This window comes from Coptis chinensis, chromosome 7 (genome assembly GCF_015680905.1).
Source record: "Coptis chinensis isolate HL-2020 chromosome 7, ASM1568090v1, whole genome shotgun sequence".
In the NCBI taxonomy this organism is placed as follows: Eukaryota; Viridiplantae; Streptophyta; class Magnoliopsida; order Ranunculales; family Ranunculaceae; genus Coptis; species Coptis chinensis.
The window spans coordinates 91,614,015-91,638,208 of NC_141462.1; the positions used below are offsets into that span (position 1 = coordinate 91,614,015).

General features: G+C 36.6%; 1 protein-coding gene and 2 long non-coding RNA genes across 6 annotated transcripts; 1 reads left to right on the plus strand and 2 right to left on the minus strand.

Annotated features, from left to right (window-relative positions):
* Window positions 1-716: 716 nt before the first annotated feature.
* On the minus strand, window positions 717-3,803 carry LOC147489949 (uncharacterized). Its single transcript, XR_015202175.1, has 4 exons — window positions 2,301-3,803; window positions 2,042-2,213; window positions 1,238-1,957; window positions 717-1,156 (listed from the first exon to the last, which is right to left on the minus strand). It is a non-coding gene; the product is annotated as an uncharacterized LOC147489949 (long non-coding RNA).
* Window positions 3,804-6,300: 2,497 nt separating this feature from the next.
* Window positions 6,301-14,947, minus strand: LOC147489950 (cyclin-dependent kinase D-1-like). Of its 4 annotated transcripts, none has more exons than XM_086571224.1 (7): window positions 14,708-14,935; window positions 14,314-14,612; window positions 14,116-14,224; window positions 13,255-13,380; window positions 12,317-12,552; window positions 11,910-12,233; window positions 6,301-6,502 (listed from the first exon to the last, which is right to left on the minus strand). In XM_086571224.1, exons 1-7 carry the CDS (start codon window positions 14,816-14,818, stop codon window positions 6,463-6,465), a joined length of 1,245 nt encoding a protein of 414 aa, XP_086427350.1. In that variant the 5' UTR covers window positions 14,819-14,935; the 3' UTR covers window positions 6,301-6,462. The 4 variants fall into 4 exon arrangements, with proteins under 4 accessions (XP_086427350.1, XP_086427349.1, XP_086427348.1 ...); XM_086571223.1 differs by lacking the exon at window positions 6,301-6,502 and adding an exon at window positions 6,546-7,188 and having other exon boundaries at window positions 14,708-14,947; XM_086571222.1 differs by lacking the exon at window positions 6,301-6,502 and adding an exon at window positions 11,590-11,704.
* A 6,097-nt stretch (window positions 14,948-21,044) lies between these two features.
* On the plus strand, window positions 21,045-22,790 carry LOC147489951 (uncharacterized). The gene is made up of 3 exons (XR_015201134.1): window positions 21,045-21,188; window positions 22,315-22,533; window positions 22,662-22,790. It is a non-coding gene; the product is annotated as an uncharacterized LOC147489951 (long non-coding RNA).
* Window positions 22,791-24,194: the final 1,404 nt, after the last annotated feature.

Consider the following 24,194-nt stretch of genomic DNA (forward strand, 5'->3'; position numbering starts at 1 on the left):
TTTTGCAATCTTGATTGGTTGTTGAACCCTAAACTCACTAACCAATAGGATTTTGTATATAGATTAGGGTTTGGTTAGGGATTAGGGTTTTGTATATAGATTAGGGTTTCATTATGAATTTGACATTTGAATATGAATTTGACGTTGAATTTGAATTTGATGTTTGAATTTGAATTTGACTTTGAATTTGACATTTGAGTTTGACGTTGAATATGAATTTGACGTTGAATATGAATTTGACGTTTGAATTTGAATTTGATGTTTGACGTTTGAATTTGACGTTTGAATAATCATTTGATGTGAATTTGACATTTGAATATGAATTTGACGTTGAATTTGAATTTGACGTGGAATTTGAATTTCACTCTAAACGATCTTGCCAGACCACTAGGAATCACTATAAACGACCTCTTCAGACCGCTTCAATTTAGACCTAAACGACCCCATTAGATCGTTTGGCTCTATAGACCATCGATTTGCAGAGGTTGTTAAGGCCAGTTTTGTTTGTGAACGATGTGTGGGGATCATTTTCTATGGTGATGTACGACCTGGGTGGGTCGTTTGGACCAAAATCAAAGCAAATTTACTATTTGATTTAGTTCATTTCATATCCAAAGCAAATTCATATACACACATAACTTCAACTTCATATTCATATACATATACATACAACCATATTCAAATTTAAACTCAAATTCACGTTCAAAATCAAATCATATTCTTATACATCAAACCATATTCCAACTCAAACTCAAATTCACGTTCAAATTCAACTTCAAATTCAAATGCACATTTTCATATTCAAATTCATATACATCACTTCAAATTTGAAATTTATATAAAATAACTTCAAACATATAAATTCAAACTTCAAACCCTAATCCAACCAAACCCTAACCAAACCATAATCCAACTTCAAACCCTAATCCCTAACCAAACCCTAATCCAACCAAGCCCTAATCTATATACAAAACCCTAATCCAATTTCAAAGCTCCAACTTTAGACATGATCGCGACGGTAATGCCCACCAATAAACTTGCACCGGGTCAAGTTTTCAACTTCGTGGAACGATCTCCTTGCTTCCTCAGGAATCGCAGGCCCACCCAATTGCAGACATTTCTCAAGCATGAGAGTAGTTTCGTCGAGAACGTTGCTCTGTAAAAAGAAATGCAAACCTAATTTAGCATATACAATTTTAAAAGAGCAGAATTACAATTCTAAAAGCACAAAACTCACCAGTCAAGTTCCTAGGGAACTAGGAAATGTCTGCAAGGAGAAATGAATAGGAAGCTGAGGATTTATCATTCGAATGTGAGTATTCATGATGCATGAGCATGTATTAATTAATAATTAATAGTTTATATTTTATTTGGTCTCCTAATTGAATTAGGAATAGGACTTATAATAGTTTCCTATTTGGTTTCCAATTAGGTTTAGTAGTTGTTTTCTTATATAAAGGCATCTAGGCCTTCATTGTTAGATGGTTATTACTGATTATTAATTCTTTGTGAATTGTTCTTCATGTTTCAAGGTTTAAACCCTAGATTTAGGTGTTTGATTTATTAAATCTTATTGATGTTCATCCATTGTTGAAGTTTCCGCCAACAAGATACATCAATTCATTTCATACCATTCCATGTATCCAAACTCACACTCCCATAGATAACTTGCCTTAGGTCCTCAATTTTGGGGTTGGATCACGTGATTCTCCCATGTGGTCTAATATGCCAAAGCAAGATTCCATTTGACCTTGTATCCGCGTCCGTTGGTAGTTCTCGTCGCGATATTTGGCTATAGAGGATTGGTGGGTATAAGCTACAGGTGACCCAACTGATGGACCGCCCTCCAAACAGCATAAAGCTCCACAACACCAAAAAAACATATAAAGCCCTCAAAATAAACAATATCATCCATCAGGCGTAAAGCTCTAACATTGTTGTAAGGCCACCATTCAATCTATTATATGAGAAAATAAATCAGTAATCACATACTCCAACTATCAATTAATCAATAAAATATTAAACAATTTCATATACTTACCATCAAACAAGTTGTCTCATTAAGAAATTTTCGAAAACACTGCAATGCATGTTTTGTGTTAACATAGTACGTGCGGAGCGGCAATTGAGTGCCTATGACATCGAGGTTGGGTCAACTCATACTCCAGGTTTGGGATTGGCCTGAAGCACGGGAAGTACTCGTAGATCCACACCTAGATTTATATACACACACAATTAAAATACTAATAAGATAGGGAAGATAAAATGTTAACATATAAACGAAAATACTAAATATTTACCTGTAGAAGAGTGAAATATCCTAAAATGCCTTTCACTTTGCCACCTGTGACAGCCCCAAGACCACGGTACAAGTATGCAAGTATTGTTGCACCCCACGCATACTCATTGATCTCGCTAAACTCCAACAGCAACCTCAAGTAACAAACAGGCACTGCAGTCCCAGACTTGTTGGGGAAGAGAGTACATCCAAAGAAGAATAACAAATAACCTCTGACAGCATGATGTACCTCTATCAAAGTCGACGCCTTCTTCACACCCCCTTTTAGTTTAATCGCACTATCATGCACCTTCCCGGCCATGTGATGCTTCAAGAATTGTAACCTTATTTTTGATATGAAGTGGCTGGCTTCCAACTCTTCCTTAATCACTCTCAACGATATATTAAGAGCGCGGTTAAGAATGTTCTGAGTCTGTTCCAACTTCATATCAATGTTTTCTTGCACGACTCTTCCTTTTATCGAGACTCCTAGGAGTTGGGAGACATCATCCAAAGTGATAGTCATCTCCCCAAACGGCATATGAAATGTGTTGTTCTCCGGATGCCACCTCTCCATAAATGCAAAGGCCAACACTGAATCCTGATGCTCGTATACTCCCATCACAAGATCATACAAACCCGTCGTTCTGAGCTCGTTTTCAAATCTAGGAGAGTTTTTAAATTCTGACTCCAAATTCCATTGAGTTAACTTGGTTAGGTACTGACCACACTTCAAAATTCCGCGCTCCTAAAACAATAAAGACAACGAAGAGTCAATGAGGAGAAGATTTAATTTTAAAAAAAAAAAAAAAAAAGTACTAATTAATATTAATATTACCTACTCCTCCCAAACATCGCGAGCAACGTGAGCTGGTCCTTGACACGTACTTGCACTCTAGTCAGGCCACCACCATATGTGCCTAGTTGGTACTCTTTGTCTTTCTTTGATTTTCTCACAAAAGTTTGAATAGGACGTACCACCAGTGCCTCCATTGTTTCCTCCACCGCTTCCTCCTCATCATCATCATCCTCTTCCTCATTGTCATCCTCTTCCAAATCGTCGTCAATCTCCTCCAGATCGTCATCCTTTTCGTCCCCCTCCTCATCGTCGTCACCATACTCTTCACCATCCTCCTCTTCTCCTTCCTCATCACCATCAGCATCCTCCTCTTCCCCTTCCTCATCACCATCAGCATTCTCCTCTTCACTATCACCACCATCTAAATTCTCAGGAAGAACTACATCGACATCCTCATCCTCATCTATATCCTCATCTAAATCTAAATCTAAATCTACGTCCTTATCTACAATAGGAGCCCTTATTTCTTTCTTTCTTTCTTCTTCTTTTATTTTTTTCTACTACCTCTAAATCACCTACACCTACTACATTACTCGGATCGGTGGCTTCTCGATCCCCTCTACGGGTGGATGTCGGCGTTCCCCTTCCTCTTTTTTTCTCAGGCGAGTCAGCACAACCCAAACTACTACTGCTACCACTAAGCAATTTCTTAATACCTGTGTAGATGGTTTTGCTACACTCTTCACATTCTTTGATCGAGAAGCCATTATTACTACAAAAAATAGTAATAAACAAGTATTAGTAACAAGGTAATTTAAAAAATAGTTGTCGTCTTCAGAAAATGACAACAATTCCTTCTTTGTATGAATTCAACATCCTCATCCTCATCTATATCCTCATCTAAATCTAAATCTAAATCTACGTCTTTATCTACAATAGGAGCCCTTATTTATCTTTCTTTCTTTCTTCTTCTTTTATTTTTTTCTACTACCTCTAAATCACCTACACCTACTACATTACTCGGATCGGTGGCTTCTCGATCCCCTCTACGGGCGGATGTCGGCGTTCCCCTTCCTCTTTTTTTCTCAGGCGAGTCAGCACGACCCAAACTACTACTGCTGCCACTAAGCAATTTCTTAATACCTGTGTAGATGGTTTTCGCTACACTCTTCACATTCTTTGATCGAGAAGCCATTATTACTACAAAAAATAGTAATAAACAAGTATTAGTAACAAGGTAATTTAAAAAATAGTTGTCGTCTTCAGAAAATGACAACAATTCCTTCTTTGTATGAATTCAACAGTTCTTTTCTGAGTTTCCCCGTGATATGTATATTCTACTACTAATTCAATTAATAAACAACTCAAAACCAAAAATAGGATTGATCATCTTTGGCAAAAGGAACTGACTATATAACACAAACGAAACCTCATTTTTCATTCGCAAACTTAGTCATGACAATGCAATACAACCACCAACGAAAATCAGGTCATGACAATGCACACACTGAACCAAATTCACAATAGATAGTGCAATCATAACAATCCCATTTCAAAGGCCCCCATTTCAATATAGATAACATGCATGGATATCAAGTACCTCAGTGTAATTTTATAATTGTTTTCACTACCTTCATACTTAATCAAAACAAAAAATAACACAAAAAATACAGAACAAACAAATTTCACACCTAATACTTATACGGGGAGGGATACACCCACTCCCATTTTGGCCACATCCAGCCCACTCCCAATCTCATCCACTCAACTCGCAAGATGATCTCAAGATTTCATGGCCGAAATTAAAACAAAATAAAATAACGAAATAAAAGAAAAAACAAAAAAACCCCTTCGTCTGTCTCTAGCAACCCAGCAAAAACGAAGAACAAACAAACATAACACTCCAAATCGAAATAACTTAGAAATATTTCTTCTTTCCTTCATTTCTTTTTTCCACTCCAAAATATTGTTACAATTAATACAATGATACAGTGAATATGATCCAATACAATCAATTTGCGACAACAAGAAATCTAGCAACTACTAATCTACTGAATGGATAAAAAAAAAATGCATGGATAACAATGGTTAAGTGATGGAATTGAAATAATTGAATTTTGGACATACTGTTTCAAGTAAGGGATGGAAACTCAATGGAATTCACAATTCTCTCAGACAATAATGGTCAGCAAGCGTCTTTTATTTTTTCTATTTTTACTGCTTTTCCATATTGGTAATTGGAACTGAGATATGGAGAGAGAGAGCCTGCAATCTCATGAGACATGATGATCAGTCTCTGGCTATATGCTCGTCCATTAAAATCCAAAGATTTTGAATAACCTTTTTAGGGTTTCAATATCTATCGAGTCTTCGTGACTATGATTATAAAACCTGTTATTATTTATGGTTGTGTTGCCTGTGCGGCTGTGCATGTTACTACTATTTACTTGCAGAACTCTCTAAACCTGTCACTAGAACTAATAACGTCGCAAAGTGGTATAGTATAACTGCAAAACATCTTAAATGACATACTATTCTTCATGCACAGACATGTTATGACTCTTCAAAACTATTTCAACTTCTTTTTCTTATTAAACCTTCTAACCACTTCTACTTCTTTTTTTTATTAAACCAGCGAGATATGGATTCTTCAAAACAAGATGGGCTAACAATCCTCACATTACAGGTTCACACATAGTCTCCTCACATTGATGTACTTGAAACAACAACACCCAAAATGCCCAATTTATATTAACCAATCAATTGGGATAAACACAAAAACAAAATAAACAACAAAAACTAGAGCAATGCAGGCTATGCAAAAAAAGTTTTTTGCCCAATTTATATTAACCAATCAATTGGGATAAACACAAGAACAAAAAAAAAACAAAAACTAAAAAAAAAAAAACAAAAACAAAAACTAGAGCAATGCAGGCTATGCAGAAAAAAACCGAAATTTTTTTACTTGCCTGAAATAGCTTGAACTCTATTTGAGCAATGCAGAAAATATCTCATGTACGAAGAGAATTTGGTTTGAAAATTTGGAAAGAGAATTTGGTTTGAAAATTTCGATTTGGAGTGGGTACACTGGGAGCAAATTTTTTATTTAGTTTGAGAATTTGGCTTGTTTTATTTCTGCGAACGTTTTTGTTCTTTTTTCTTTCTTTTGGTTTGTTTTATTTGAACCCTTAGATCTTGAGATCATCTCGCGAGGTGAGGTGAGTGGCTACAAAATGGAGTGGGCGTATCCCTCCCCAACTATATAAATTCAACGTTTGCATGTTCTGATAAGGCTTACACCAATTTACTCCCAAAGATTTCATTTTTCTCCTCAGAATTATAACACTTGAGAAGCCCTCTTTGGTTCTTCCGCTCTTGTGCACTTCTATAGTTCCATGGTCACACAACTCCAGCAACAGACGAGACTTTCACCAAAAAAAAACAAGAAATGAGACTTTCACCAAAAAATAACAAGAAATGAGAGTCACATGTAACTAATGTAGTACAGTAGTAACACATTTAGGCAACAAAATTCTAACTGTTAAAGAAGAAGAAAACACACAGACTGCTCAATAGTCTATATTGAGTAAACCTGAGAAATAAAATAAAAAGAATACAGATGAGCTTCACAAAGTTTTTATATGGATCAGTAACTATCAAGAATTGTAGACAATGTAACTCTCCTCCAGTACACAAACGCAATACAACAAACCCGCACTCTCTTGCAATCAACTTGCCTCGTTATGGCACTAATTATATTAGCAACTCTTTAAATAGCAAAACTTTGGCCAGTGTCAGGATCTACTCAATAGAAATAAAACTAATTGGTCTCCTGATATCCTCAGCATTGAATCATTCCAAGACAACACGGACTAAGTATGCCGCCCACACTGACAACTTCCCTCAACGACAATTTATCCAAGACTGAGCTGAGGAAAAAGAAACCTCAATGAACTTTAAGGCAAAAGCCGCCACTTGTTATCAATGGGCTTGTAAGAGAAATAGATGAACTCCCGGAATATAATTGTACAGCACAGATACAGGGTTACTCTCTCACTCAGGAGGCAGGAATTCAAGATCCAATTTCCTCTTAAGATGCGACCTGTCAGCACTGCAAAAAGGACGAACAGACAATAAATAAGAGTAGAAACTTTTTTCTTTTGATAGTTTATAATAATATAAATGACAGCAATTAGTTTCACTAATTTGACATCTCTAAATATTGAACTTGCACATCAAGCTATTGCGGTATCTTCCACTCCCTTGCTTCAATTAACCCAATCGCTGAATATCTTGAATTAGTGCCAGACGAGAATATTCAAGCAGTGCATGAAAGGGGGCTCATCCGGCTTGACAAATATCCAAAACCACATTTAACACATATATCTAAAACTAGAATCATTCGAAACGTGGATAGTGACCCCAAATTACGTATCGAAACTTCACCAGTGCAAATGCACACACGCTAAATGAGGTACATGGTTGAACAAGAAGGCAAAGCTATGTTGAGATGGCATCAACAAAAGAGGATCCTTCCCAATTTCTTATTGGGCTAATAATACAAATGAGACATAGCATTTAAGAGTCTCAACCTAATCGCAATGTAACCTACGATAAGGATGAAAGCCCTCCCCCTTTTCTGTCTCAAGTTTTGTAACGTGAACGCTACTCCCTGGCCTTCTTTTTTCATTTCTTGATCACACACGGGTATCTCTAGTGTTTGCTCGTGCCTTATTGTTAGCTAGCCGGTAAAGATATGGTTGAGTTGTATGCTTTATGACATGTTTCCAGTTACATAGCATTCGAAATAGTAATACCAGTGGAAATTAAAATACTTGAAATCAAACTTTTTGTAGGGTATGTTCTTTTCGGAAACAACTTTTAGCTTAACAATATCATTTGGATAACTCAATTGTACAACAAAAGATGGGATGCAAGCTCCAGTGATACAAGGATCATCATACTGGGCCAAGTTCCCCATTTGAATCAGAGTACATAGGGGAGCATACGTCCTAACTTTTGCCCCACCATCCTGGTGTGAGTGGTGGTCAATTCCAAGACCTTCGATAAAAATCTCATTGCTGGACCAGTGGACCACTGGACAACCAAACAGAGAGAGGAGTATGTCATCAATTTGGTTCAACCGCACAAGAATGCCTGTCAGAGGTACATCTCTACTCAGACGGACCCACTTATTTTCGTGTAGCTCCCTACAGTTTGAGAATTATCGTAAACAACTTGCTCTACCTGTTTGAGCTTTGAGTTCAAAATTGAGTATCTTTTGGGTTGCCATGCAATCTCAAAATAGATTACTTCTCTTTCTCCTATTTTTTTTTTTTTTTTTTTTTTTTTATCGGTAAAATGTGATGTGTGTGTATATATATATATATATATAATCATAAAGTCAAAATTTGTAGGATGAGATATCCCACTCATATACAACAAAGGAAAAGACAGATACAAAATCGATACTACAAAAAAGAAACTACGACTATTAGAGAAAACTAAAACAAAAGGATGCAATCATGCATGGCCGAGCAAGGAATCTCATCTAAACATAAGGTCCCCGAACGATGTATCTGTCCACTCTTCCCAGAACTTCGACCAGAAAAAGACAAATCCCTTGATTGCTACAATCACCTGTGCCCTAGTCATTGCACATCCATCAAAGTGTCTCCTGTTCCTTTCCAGCCACAAAGTCCACATAATAGCAAAAGGTAAGATGCTCCATACTCTACATCCCTTTGGGGAATGGACACTAAGCACCCAATAGCTCAACAGATCTTTCAGTGACTGAGGAATAACCCAATACACCCCAGAGTGGCCCACAAAGTAACTCCATATCTCCCAAGAAAAAGGACAACGAATGAGAGTGTGACTCACTGACTCCCCATCAGCCATACACAAGGGACAAAAATTAATGATTATTTTCGTTCTCCTAATAAGATTGTCTATGGTCAAAATCTTATTATGGGTCGCACACCAAATGAAAGAAGAAACGAAACAAGGAATCTTTGCTGACTAAATAAAAGAACTAGGAAAGTCTGGAATCATGACCCCGGGTGTTAACCGGTAGATGAGAACACAAAGAAAAGTAGAAAGACTTGGCTGAGAATTTCCCATTCTTTCTATAGTCCAGTGCCGACGATCCCTATCCGGTCTCACAACCTCCAGCATAAGCATGAGGGTGGCAATGCTCGCAATATCCCAATCAGTCAAGTGAGCATGAATCCCCAAATCCCACCCAAGATTACCATTACTTAGACACATGAAATCACAAATGGTGCGATTTTTAAAAACTGAGATGACATAAAGTCTAAGGAAAGACAATAATAACGGTCTCTCTGCTACCCATCTATCCTCCCAAAACCTAATTCTAGTCCCGTCACCTAAGACGTATGTGATTTCTCTCTGAAACTCTACGAGACCTCCCTGAATACTCTTCCAAGCCCCACACCCGTAAGGACTTGAATTCCCCCCACTATACCACCCAAGATTGAACTCACCAAATCTGGATTTGACCACACGCCTCCAAAGCCTCACTTTCTTCCCCAAATCTCCAAAGCCATCTGCCTATAAGGGCAGAATTAAACTCACAAATCCTTTGCAAACCTAGACCCCCGTTCTTCTTCGACATACAGACAATCTTCCAGTTAACAAGATGATCCCTATGATTCTCCTCCTTGGCATCCCATAAAAAATTATTAATGATCCTCTCAACCCTTTTGACCACGCTTTGTGGCATCCTAAAAAGAGACATAACATAAACCGGAAGGCTCTAAAAAGAGCTCTTAATCAAAATCACTCTCGGCCCTCTCGAGAGGTATTGCCCATGCCACCCTTCGAGTTTCTGACAGAGGTTCGCGTATGTTTTGATTTCTAAATTTCAAGAAATGGCATGACAATCTGATCAATCCCTCTCATATTCAAGTTTATTTTAGCAACAACTAGGGAACATCTTAGAGGCTATGACGCACAGATAAGGCAGTTTATGCCTTGTACCCGTGTGACACGGGTATGACACGGATACAGGATACGGGTCGGGTATGGCAAGTCGGCAGAATAGTCAACTTGCGCCGGAGACACAAAGATCTAAACTTGATTCCAAAAAAAACAAAAGAAAGAAAGAAAAGAAGGAAGAAAGAAAGATCATTGTTTCTTTCATTTTCATGATTGATCTGTGCGTCTTGAACTCTTGATTGATCTGTATTTTCTTTCATTTTCGGACTAACTACTTTTTATTTGGTGCTTCCAGAACTTGATGATGGCGGCAGCTTTACGGTTTCAGATTTCAAGTTGTGTTTTCTATAAACTAGGCAGACATAAGTTATAAAGCCCATCTCAAATCAGACTTAAGTTGTAAGGCCCATCTAATGGAGGAATTAAGTCTTAAGTAGTAATGGCCCATTCAAAAAGGCAGACTTAACAAAGGAATAAGTCCCATCTTTTAAAGCAAACTAAATACAATATCACTATCCCATGTAATCAGACAGGCCCATCTTTTAAAGAAATTGGATTTTCTTATATGATTTATATTAAATTGCTATTATTATTATTTTTTTAAATATTAATAAATTTACATAGCCATACCCGTATCCTAGATTTTCAAAACCCCGGTATCGTACCCCGTATCGGTACCCGTACCCGTATCTATGCATCATAGCTTAAGAGGTAAAAAAACTTGTAATTAATTGGGATGCGGCAAGCTCCTTTAGTGTGCTGAAATATGAAGACCGTGCATAAAGGTTGATTGTGTAATTCTCTTGCTTTCCTAGGCCTTGCTAAGGAAGCAGCAATAGGTGGGAAGGTCCTCCCTCTTTTGATTGTGATATAACTCAAATTTTAATCACTGGAATTACTTCTATTGGTGAAAAGAAAAAAAAACCTACGGAGTAAGCGAAATACTTTTTACAAATAGAGAGCCCTAGTTACTAATGAGGATGGAAAAAAATACAATACGTGAAAGTTCAGGTAACCCTGGGAATAAGCTAGTAAATTTGTGGAAGGCAAAAATTCGACATGGAAAATATTCATCAAAAATTCAAAATTTTGTATAAAAATTCGGTCCAGAAAAATGAAAAAAACGCCAAACATACAATTTGTCTTTTATACAGGTATAATACAAAAAAACCGATTATATTTTTTAACATTCTAAGTTTAGAATGTAATATTTTTCCCGGAATTGCTCGTGAACTACACATACATAAGCTTCTTTTTCGTTTATACTTACTTTAACACTTTAGTTCTTTAATATTCTTTAGGTATCGAAGGTTCCAACTTAAATGGATTTTCAAAACCTTCCTTTTGCAGTTTCAACATACTTTTTATAGTTTATTTATTTTATTTAAAGAATATGGACCTTATTATTCGGAAATTATAAGCCTCGAGACCATAGAATTCACGAATTAATTCTTAGGTTTGAAACGTTCGCCTTATTATTCGTATTATACCAAAAAAAAAACGTATAAAATGGGTATTACTAGTGATGCAACTGGGATGACTACCTTCTAAAATAATAATGTGAGAACAAAGAAAAAGTGCATGAAGAAAAGATTACTAACTTCTAGAATGAAATGTTCCCATAAAGAAGTGCAGATAAGATGTGTCCATTAGTCTGTGAAAAGTACCTATAAAATCATGTAGTAAACGTGAATAAAGTGGGAAATCGACCTTTGACTGGACTAGATTTCAAAAAGCATGAGCTTCTCAAGAGGATCTAGGTCTCAAATATCAAATAGGCAAACTGTACTGGATGGTGTGGCTAACGAAATGAACCTAAAATTGGAACTGCATGCCACAAAAATATCTAAATACCAAATAATATGATTTTACCTGTTAAGTGTAGGTCTGGGAGGAGGTCTTGACCCGAACACTGAAAAATCGACTGACATCGGCATGCTCTCACTCTTGCCAGTATTCCCACTAGCTGCTTGTCTAACATCATATAAGTGATCATCAACCTTGTCGCCTTGGTGACCATGCCCTTCAAGTCTCTCACGTTGTGGCATAACCCTCCTTGACTTTCTAGGTGGAGATAAGACAGTAGGACCCTCATTTGCATTAAGATCCAGAGGCCTATTATTGAGAGAGTCCCCCTTACGAGGCGGCCTTGGGAGCAGAGCTGGTCTTGTCGGTGCAGGTATAGACGAGAAGTACCTAAACAAGAAAGGCAGATGTAAGAATAAAGAACAAAGACTAGCTGTTACCTTTCTATTTGAAGTGATATTGTGACTACATACCTGTGCTCCAATGCTTGCTGCACAGAAATTCTTGCTTTTGGGTCATAGGTGAACATTTTTGCCAATAGGTCCAAGCAATCATCACTCGCTGTTGGAAACAGTGAACGAAGTGCCGGCGCTGGCAGATATGTATACTCCACATAATCAGGAAGGAAAACCATGTCAGGCCACTGAGAAGGCTTCGGTGTCCCAAAAGCAGTAAATATCTTCCCTAATTGATCAATATCAGTTGAACCCTGAAACCAAAAATCCAATATGAAGTGTATTAAAAAGGAAGGAGGAGAATATTATACATACAGTGCTTTCCTTTTAAAGACCTGAAGCAAAAAAAAAGTACTAAAGGGGATACCCGTTCCAAACACACAACACCCTTTGTCTGCTAAGGAGCCTAGGAAAGAAGGAGATGGATTTTACGAGTGTCATATACAACGCAGACACAATGATGTGCCAAATCCTAAGGAAACTAAGACATGGTAAGGCAATGATACGTAAACAAGATAGTATATGATTTAATACATTAATACCATATGTCCATATATATGAACCACCCATACCTTAACTAGTTTATCACTTTATCCTACTACCTACAATAATGACATTTAATTGGTGCAAATTTCAACTTATCTACAAGGCACGTCATTTATCAATCAGCAAACAAGAATATAGAAATTCAAACTATGATATTCAACTGCCATATACCAACAATGTTTATTATTCACTGATAGCAATCACACGTACCAATCAAGAAGCATATTAAACATTTTTTAATTTCGTTTACTTATTTCTAAAGTTTAATGAAAGTTAACAGAAAAAGGAAAAGATAGAGAACTACTGGAAAATTGTTTTCTACTTGAAAACATTTGACTTCGGGATATATTGAAACTAAAATGTTGCATCAGAAAAATATACACATTGATGAGGAAGAGCATCAAACTCACCTGTAGAAAGGGCCGGCGGAGGAGAAGTTCGGCAAATATACAAGCTGCAGCCCAAACATCCACCCCAGATCCATATTGCTTGGTTCCAAACAAGAGCTCAGGTGCCCTATACCATCGAGCAAAAACCTGCTCAGAATGATTTTTGTCAAATTCACGTTTAAAATGTTTTAAGAATTCACATCGGAGGCAGTGAATTTGAGCATGCTAAACAGATTCAGTTCAAATGAAGGCAAGCATTCTCAAACAAGGTATAAAAAGACATGTCGTATGGGGTCATTACTTACTAAAAAGGACTATCGAGCCTTGGCAAGATTAGCTGCAAAGATCAACTTAAAGTCAATTAGAAAAACTGTTCAGCCTTTTCAAAAACTGATTCCTAGTCTAAAATTTTAACACATTTTAGTCTCTTAAATGTTATGTGACTTATCTCAGTTATTCCTCTTTTGTTATTGAAATGGTTCAATATGAAAAGTATTATTTGTTATCCGCTAACATTTCTAGGTTCATAGTACACACTTAAAAGTTCATTTGAATCTAACTCTATGCCATTTGCTTCATGATTTAACAACATGGGTCAGAACCAAATTCAACCCAATAAATAGGGTGCACTTATATCTACTTGCGTCCAAACAAAGTTCAATACTAACTCGCAATTCGCCTACGTGTCCACCAATACCTAAGTAACCTAACTAATAAACCAAGTTGCATACAGGATACCCGTCAAAGAAAGATAAAGCAACACCAAATGATGAAATTAGCTCCAACCTCATCAAACTACTCAACAACCATACCCAGTTACATAAACATAAAAGACACCATACCAACAAAAAAAATATTCAAAAGCAAAACAAACCAACATACTTGATGAGTAAACCTGCGATCGGGGCTACCGAAAATCCGCGCTAGCCCAAAATCAGCAAGTTTAAGCTGCCCATCAGCTCCAATCAACAAATTATTCGGCTTCATATCCCTAAAATCCAAAAACCATCACACCCGAAACTCATAAAAATCACAAACTCAAACAATTCCATAACATAAAAAATAATATATATACATTACCTATGCAAGACCCATTTCTTATGACAAAAAGCAAGTCCTTTCAGAGTCATTTGAATATACGACTTAATATCAGCAGGCGAAAGAACAATATTGCGGTCGCGAATAACAGCTTCTAAATCACTTTCCATGAATTCAAACACTAAATGTAAATTACCCTTATGTGGAAATGCATCAATTAATTGAATTATATTCGGATCTTTTAATTCTTTTAACAATTTTATTTCCCTTAATGCTGTGAAATTCACTCCTTCTTTCTGTTGCCCTATCCTTATTTTCTTAATTGCCACTACTTGCCCCGTCTGCAACACATAAAAAAAAACGTTACAAAAAATTAATACGTTCAATTGGGTTCAAAAAATAAGGTTTGGGGTTTATATATATGTATATATTATACCTGGGTGTCGATGGCTTTATAGACAACACCATAAGTACCCTCACCGAGAACTTCACGTTTGAGGTATCGATCTGCTACTAATTTTATTGAGTGGGTATCGGCTTCTGACATTATTTTTCAGGATAGTGATGAAAATGGTGGGTTTTCATGGTTTAAGGAACCCTAAATAAGTGGGTTCAGCCATGACCAGATGCTGAAAGTGGAAGAAACCAGTGTTTTTATCAACTCTATTTTAAACCTTCTTGGGCCAGCTTTATATGGTCCAAATAAAGCCCACCACTCAGGTTTGGGCTTCTTCATGTAAGTGGCATTGATTGCATCTATCTATATATATATATAAAAGCTCGCGCACATTCTCTCTCCTCACCATATCGCTCTATTTTGCACCTAGAGGAATATGATTGGCTTCTAAAAAAATTGGATAGAATAATAATTAAAAAAAAAAAAAACAATAAATTAAATAAACCTTATACAACCTCCTTGTATTTGTTTAAATCTCCTTTCTCTATTAAGTAATAATATTTATCTCCCTAACAAAAAACCATTAAAACCCCACACTACTGCAGAAATTGGAAACCGAAAGTCTAAACTCAAAAAAGTGATCAAACCTAAACCTAAAAAACTCTCGATTTAAACCAAAAAAAAACTTTGATACTGAGAAAAATCCTTCTTACGCTCCGGCCTCCCAACTTCTCTCTCTTTCATCTCGGATTTCAGTTTAGTGGGTAAACTTATGTAGAACTCCGGCTATATACCGGTGGTAAACCCTATCTAAAGACAAAATGGGGTTATTAACATTCCACCACCAATTCGAAAAATCCCCAAACATTATTCCCGCTAACAAGACCATTACGGAAAAGTAAGCTTCAAGGTCCAAGACTTTAGTTTGAAGATGTCCATCCTTCATGAAAATACCAAGCATACTTCCATTTTCGCCGGACCCTACCAAGATAAGTATCACCGATAAGAAATTTCCGTGTCTTGACTTTTTGGTTTGTTATTCTTTGCTTTTTCTTCTACAATCGGTACTACACAAAGAAATTACACAACAAACAACACATTTCAAGCTGATTTCAAGATCCAGTATTTCATCTATATCCCCATTGTTGGTCGTTACGGATGGCTATGGTGGTTGAAAGCACTCGGCAGACTTTTCCCACCTTTGTCTTCTCTGCCTAATCCAAAATCTTTCATCCAAGAAGAACTTGAGAAACTAGATGACAAGCAATCAAGGGTCTTCATCATTGTTAGGTCTTCGTTAGAACTAGCCACCCGTGATAATTACAGAAGCAAAAAGAAAGCGATCTCATGGGAAGGGATTCAAACTGGATCACAAAGCCAGACTCGATTACAAACCAATTTGACACGGTTAACTCATTAGTTATGTTCAAGCTCACAAGACATTCTCTCTCCTCACCATATCGCTCTATTTTGCACCTAGAGGAATATGATTGGCTCCTAAAAAATTGGATAGAATAATAATTAGTCACACCTCCCCAGATTTGTTTAAATCTCCCTAATCTATTTTTAATTTTCTATGGACTCCTCAAAGTAAAAAAAAACAATAAATTAAATAAACCTTATACAACCTCCTTGTATTTGTTTAAATCTCCTTTCTCTATTAAGTAATAATATTTATCTCCCTAACAAAAAAACCATTAAACCCCACACTACTGCAGAAATTGGAAACCCGAAAGTCAGAAACTCCGAAAAGTGATCAAACCTAAACCTAAAAAAACTCTGCGATTTAAACCAAAAAAAAAAACTTTGATACAGAAAAATCCTTCTTACGCTCCGGCCTCCCAACTTCTCTCTCTTTCATCTCGGATTTCAGTTTAGTGGGTAAACTTATGTAGAACTGGCTATATACCTCAGGTGGTAACCCTATCTGAAGACAAAATGGGGTTATTAACATTCCACCACCAATTCCGAAAAATCCCCCAAACATTATTCCTGCTAACAAGACCATTACGGGAAAAGTAAGCTTCGAAGGTCCAGTACTTTAGTTTGAAGATGTCCATCCTTCATGAAAATACCAAGCATACTTCCATTTTCGCCCGGACCCTACCAAGATAAGTATCATCGATAAGAAATTTCCGTGTCTTGACTTTTTGGTTTGTTATTCTTTTGCTTTTTCTTCTACACCGGTACTACACAAAGAAATTACACAACAAACAACACATTTCAAGCTGATTTCAAGCATCCGTATTTCATCTATATCTCCATTGTTTGTTACGGATGGCTATGGTGGTTGAGCACTTTCGGCAGCTTTCCCACCTTTGTCTTTCTCGCCTAATCCAAAATCTTTCATCCAAGAAGAACTTGAGAAACTAGATGACAAGCAATCAAGGGTCTTCATCATTGTCCGGTCTTCGTTAGAACTAGCCACCCGTGATAATTACGTATAAAAGAAAGCGATCTCATGGGAAGGGATTCAGCCTGGATCACAGCAGACTCGATTACAAACCAATTTGACACGGTTAACTCATTAGTTATGTTCAAGCTCGCGCACATTCTCTCTCCTCACCATATCGCTCTATTTTGCACCTAGAGGAATATGATTGGCTCTTAAAAAATTGGATAGAATAATAATTAGTCACACCTCCCCAGATTTGTTTAAATCTCCCTAATCTATTTTTAATTTTCTATGGACTCCTCAAAGTAAAAAAAAACAATAAATTAAATAAACCTTATACAACCTCCTTGTATTTGTTTAAATCTCCTTTCTCTATTAAGTAATAATATTTATCTCCCTAACAAAAAAACCATTAAACCCCACACTACTGCAGAAATTGGAAACCCGAAAGTCAGAAACTCCGAAAAGTGATCAAACCTAAACCTAAAAAAACTCTGCGATTTAAACCAAAAAAAAAACTTTGATACAGAAAAATCCTTCTTACGCCTCCCTCCCTCTCTCTCTTTCATCTCGGATTTCAGTTTAGTGGGTAAACTTATGTAGAATCGGCTATATACCTCGTGTGGTAACCCTATTCAAGACAAAATGGGGTTATTAACATTCCACCACCAATTAGAAAAATCCCCAAACATTATTCCGCTAACAAGACCATTACGGGAAAAGTAAGCTTCAAGGTCCAAAGACTTTAGTTTGAAGATGTCCATCCTTCATGAAAATACCAAGCATACTTCCATTTTCTCCCGGACCCTACCAAGATAAGTATCACCGATAAGAAATTTCCGTGTCTTGACTTTTTGGTTTGTTATTCTTTGCTTTTTCTTCTACTTTGGTACTACACAAAGAAATTACACAACAAACAACACATTTTCAAGCTGATTTCAGCATCCATGATTTCATCTATATCCCCATTGTTGGTCATTATTGGATGGCTATGGTGGTTGAGCACTCGGCAGCCTTTCCCACCTTTGTCTTCTCTGTCTAATCCAAAATCTTTCATCCAAGAAGAACTTGAGAAACTAGATGACAAGCAATTAAAGGGTCTTCATCATTGTTCGGTCTTCGTTAGAACTAGCCACCAGATAATTCGTAGCAAAAAAAGCGCATCTCATGGGAAGGGATTCACTGGATCACCTAGACTCGATTATAAAACCAATTTGACACGGTTAACTCATTAGTTATGTTCAAGCTCTCAAGACATTCTCTCCTCACCATATCGCTTCTATTTTGCACCTAGAGGAATATGATTGGCTCCTAAAAATTGGATAGAATAATAATTAGTCACACCCCTGATTTGTTTAAATCTCCCTAATCTATTTTTAATTTTCTATGGACTCCTCAAAGTAAAAAAAAACAATAAATTAAATAAACCTTATACAACCTCCTTGTATTTGTTTAAATCTCCTTTCTCTATAATAAGTAATAATATTTATCTCCACTAACAAAAAAACCATTAAACCCCACACTGAAAGAAATTGGAAACCCGAAAAGTCAAACTTGAAAAAGTGATCAAACCTAAACTAAAAAACTCTGCGATTTAAACCAAAAAAAAAAACTTTGATACAGAAAAATCCTTCTTACGCTCCGGCCTCCCAACTTCTCTCTCTTTCATCTCGGATTTCAGTTTAGTGGGTAAACTTGCGTAGAACTGGCTATATACCTCAGGTGGTAACCCTATCTGAAGACAAAATGGGGTTATTAACATTCCACCACCAATTCCGAAAAATCCCCCAAACATTATTCCTGCTAACAAGACCATTACGGGAAAAGTAAGCTTCGAAGGTCCAATACTTTAGTTTGAAGATGTCCATCCTTCATGAAAATACCAAGCATACTTCCATTTTCGCCCGGACCCTACCAAGATAAGTATCACTGATAAGGAAGAACTTGAGAAACTAGATGACAAGCAATCAAGGGTCTTCATCATTGTTCGGTCTTCGTTAGAACTAGCCACCCAGATAATTACAGAAGCAAAAGAAAGCGATCTCATGGGAAGGGATTCAGCCTGGATCACAGCAGACTCGATTACAAACCAATTTGACACGGTTAACTCATTAGTTATGTTCTCCATGGCCTGGAAGGCGTTATAGGAATCAGAACCCCTTTCTCCGAAACTAACTCTCCGAAACTAACCCGTCATTAAGACTTCTCTATAAAATTTCAGAATCTTTTTCGATCTATGTACCCTCAAGAAGACAACTCTGAACATCAAATATATGCTCTCCATTCATATGATACACTTTCCACTCTCCTCCACTATGATAATTGATTAGAAGAAACAATTATCTTGACTACGGTCACTATTTCACTAAGTCTTTCTTGAGCCTACCAAGAGAAGTATCACCATCATCAGAAATTTCTAGGATTGACTTTGTTGTGACTTTTCTTCCTCAGCACTGCCCAAACCGATGTTACTAAGGTATGTTTACAAGGAAATTACACAACTAATGTAAAGACATGAAGCTAATCTCAACATTTTACTTTCTTCTATATCCAATAATCTCAAAATAAATTGATCAGAATATGTAGAAAACTGGTCCGGTATTCTATCCATCGAGTTGAGGTTGAAAGAGAATCCCATCTTGAACCTGTGTTTCTCCGCTATTTTTATGAGATGTAGGTGAGCAAAGGTATGTCTTGTCTTGGAGGTGAAAGTCGAGATTGAGAGCAGAGTCAATGAGTACTTTTGGAGTAAGGTAACAAATTGCTCCTTATAACTTTCTTGGCATGGAATTGCATATTGTTTCTGGAAATTAAAGATGCATTGTTGAAAAATTGAAAATATATGTACAAAGTGTAAACGTTGCATTACATTTTTAAGAAAATGAGATATACCTTTCAACTTATCTCTTGACCAAGTCTCTCCGTTGGATTTTATTTTCAAGAAGACCAAACTAAGTATGAATAAAAGAAAAAAAAGAACAAGAGAAATTCTGATCTTCCCTTCAATGTCTCTTCAATGTCCTCAGAAGGTGGTCTTCCTTTCCCTTTAAGAAATTATGGAAATCTACAGTTAATTTTTGGCAAGTAGGAAAAATGAAATAATTTATTGTATACTTTTGTGATGAAACATAGTTTTTAGTGATGAGTGTAGTGTTATTAGGAGAAGTATACATGTTGTGGTAATGTCCTCGCAGAAAGCATACATGCATGAACAGAGATCCCACCCTTTACTTGCGGTGCATGTATTAGTGCACCAAAGAGTTGAGTAACTTAAGTTCCTCTAATGTTGAGTGCCCTTATACATCCAATATTCATTTTCTATCTTTTTTTTTGTTCATAGAAATTTCAGCACCAACGTTTTTTTATATCCAAGATGTGTCTTGGCCATAATCTATATCGTCTTAAAATTTGGTAAATGTTTATGAAAAAAGATTACATGATTATTAGATTCTATTAAACTCTTCATGTAGGATTTGATTAGGATTTACAAAGAGACAAGAAATGGAATGTTAGGACCTGATTATTCAACAAAATTCTCTCTTTGGCTTGCATCGGGATGTCTTTCTCCACGCCCCGGTGTTTGAGGAGGTAAGAGATGTCTTGGCAATACTTGCTTATTACATATTTCATTTCTTAATGATTTTAATCCAGCTTATGAATCCCACAAACCGATGATTCAGATTATTCTCTCATGAAGACGAGGAGATGATATTTTAACCTCTTAACCATTGCAAGCGAAGTTACTCTTAGTATATATTACTAACTTATTTGAGAACTTACGACAAGGATTTAAGGCTCGGTCCGTTACCGTCAAAAATTTCTAAACATTGAAGATCTTCAAGGACACCGAGAATGGCTGGTAATTGTTTTACTTTGCTTTCTAATGCAATGCAAATATTATTCAGATAGTTTGCCTATTTTCTTTTGCGTTCATCTATCCGGTTAACAAATTATAGATTTTTCTCACTCTCTTATGGGTAAAATAGCTTTAATACGCAGGATACTTGCATCTGCACAAGGTCAAACCTTATTAGCAGCTCAGTTTGGTAGTCAGTTGCAAGAGTAGTAGCATTGAGTGGTGGAATTCCATGACCATCTCTAAGACCACCGAACCGGGGTGCTAAGGTTTGTCCTTTATCTTCGTTTAACAGAATCTTAGTATTTGAGCTCATATATTGGATTGAAGCATTGCCTGTTCCAATTTAACGTGATGAATTGGTATATCCTTCTTGATTAACCCCTCCTTTGTGTGGAGCATTCTCGTGGTTCCAATTTGAGGTAACGTGGTAGATCCTTCTCAGATTACCCGTTTCAACAAAAGTAGTAGCATAGAGTAGTGGACCTCCTTTACCCGCAGTGAAACCACCACTTTCTAGGATGTGGCCAATAGTACAAACTACTGAACTGTATGGGATCACTCCTAGAGCCTCGGGGTTCAATCTTAACTCTGAACTGTAAGGATGACTCCCGGAGCCTCGGGGGCTCATTACTTAACTACAAAACTATAAGGATGACTCCCGAAGCCTTTGGGTTCATTTCGTGGATCGGTATTTTGAGTACGTAAAGGTCCACCAGCCCCTTGAGAATATGTTGTGGGCGGTCTAGGCGGGTCCATCAAGGCCCCTCTTCTATAATTGTGGTTTCTCTGCGGATGTGTTGTTATTAATTGCATCTCCGCCATGCATTCTTTTGACCTATCCATCCTTAAAAACAAAGAAATAAGCTCTAGAGCCTCTCAAAGACCTCTTTCCGCATTACTAGGAGAATCAGCCTCAAGTAGGAAGAACTCTGAATCGGTGACATTTGAAAGAAAAAAGGAAAAAAAAAACCATCTAATGGAAACTAGCATAAGGTGTTGCAGTAAAGAGATTATAGCTCCTTCAGCTTTTTGATTCAAAATATACTCTTTGATTCAAGACTAATTGTCTGTAGCATTCTTAATAATGGACACATGATGACCTGACCCATCTAAAGCTAAACTTGGATCTGAATTTAGTGGCGAAAATATGAAAACTAAGAAAGTATGAATTTGCAGTGTAGAACCTCTCTTCGTCCAAGCATGGGTTCTTTACATTTGATTTGTATACGGTTTCTAAAAAGCAAGTGTAGTTCACGGGTAACCTGTTTGGTTCATTTACTTTATTTTTATTTTCAGTTTTCTCTTCCAACCAATTGTTCATGTAAAAAGCTTCAGTTATGATATGTTTATTTTTATTATTTATTTTTGCTTCTTATAGAATTTGTATTGCAGGGAGCCCACAGTATGCACAACATTCCAAGGGTGTAGGCTTAAGACAATGTACTTATGCATAATGTACTACTTGGACGACTGAGAATCTGTTGTTTGACTACCAGTTTTGCAAGACAGGGGTACTTGATAATGTCAAGAAGGATTGGAAGAGGGTTGCTATCCTCAGCATCATCTTTCTCATCTTCATCATTATTAGTCATTACGACAAAATATTTGCAAGTATGTCTTCCATTACTTTTGTTCCTGTCACAAAATGATTACTTTATCCTTATTTTCAATTCATAAACAAAACCTTTTCTTTTCAATATGTTGTTTATTTTATTCAGTATTTATATATGTTTTTGCAGCTGATATCAAGTTTGTATTGGCAAGAACATCTAGGGGACTATTTCATGCTAGGTGTCTTATAGTCCTGACTCCTGTGTCAACTATTTGTTTGAGAAAAAATCTTAAGAGATGTCTAAAGATGGGTTTCAATTTTGACTTCGTGGATTGCAAAAAGACAAGGTTATTGGGTGAGATTTTATTTTTTCTTTTTAGAAATTCCAACACCACTTTGTGTAGACACCAAGTATATCAGTCTCACATGCATGCTTTTGTTGTTTTGCCAAATCAAAAGTTCGTTTATAAAGTGTTCCCTTTCTCTTCATTTTTTTGCTTTTTCTTTCTTTCTTTCTTTCTTTCTTTAGTTTTCCCCCAGGACCAAGGATTATATATTCAACAAATGGATTTAGTATGTGCAATAAAACTGCATTATATGTGGGCGTCAAAGTTCAGACACAATTTAAAAAAAAATGCAACTTTCTAGATTACACCCACTTCTCTCCGCGACTTTGACATACAGGTTTGACTACTTCACTAGACCTCTTACTTTGGTCTTCCACTCTGACTCTCTATTTCCTCTATTGAATATATGATTAATCACTTCAACGCCACCTGCCTACTTTTGTTGTTTAATATATGTTTGTGTTCATTTCTTGGTTTTGTTGATTTCTCAATTTTCAATCATTATTTATTTTTGAGTGTTGGAAATTGACGTGAACAAGTGATCCTATTTGCAAATTGTTGTTTTCCTCATAGACTCATCAATTATTTATTAAGGTTTTGTTCCACACTAATGAAACTAATGAGTCACTTCATGTGATTTGTTGGTTAACGAGTAAATGGTCCATTTGCAGTTCGTATTATCTGACCTATAAATTGGACTTATACAGATCAAAGTTTAGTCGTTAGGTTGTTGTTTGCCTGTTTGCTAGCCTATTTGATTTTTGTGTGTAGTGAGACCTTGCAAGTGGAAAATGTTTCTGAAGTGATTTTTGGCTTTAGTTCTTTAAGATTTAGGATTTATTACCTAATAGTTGTGTACCCTTTTTGCAAAGAGAGAATGATGAGTACCTGATGCTAGCATTATCAAACTGCAAAACACGATCTCCTCACTTCTCTTAGAGGCTTTAGGTATTAGTCGTGATTATCTTTGAACACATTGAATAGATGAAAAGTGGGTCATTGCTTGGTAACTACTATCCTACACACTCAGAGCCAGATCCTACTTTAATCACTATTCTTCTACAGTTCTACAGATTCATCATCAAAGTCAATCGGTGGATGTTCCTCCTAGGCAAGGAGCTCTAATAGTGAAAATTAGGGATCTTGTACAGGTATGATTGTACATAGATTCTTGGAACCTTTACATTCCAAAACTTACCTGTTTGTTGTTTGTCAATTATGTTCTTAATTAAAAATGACAAGTTCAAAAGTGTGGAGCATAGAGTAGTAGTTGGACACTTTGTTGAAGGTTTTTGATTGACATCCTTTTCTTTGAATGGCACTTGAATCATAGTATGGGGCTATATATGGGCAACGGGCCAATAAAGGAATCT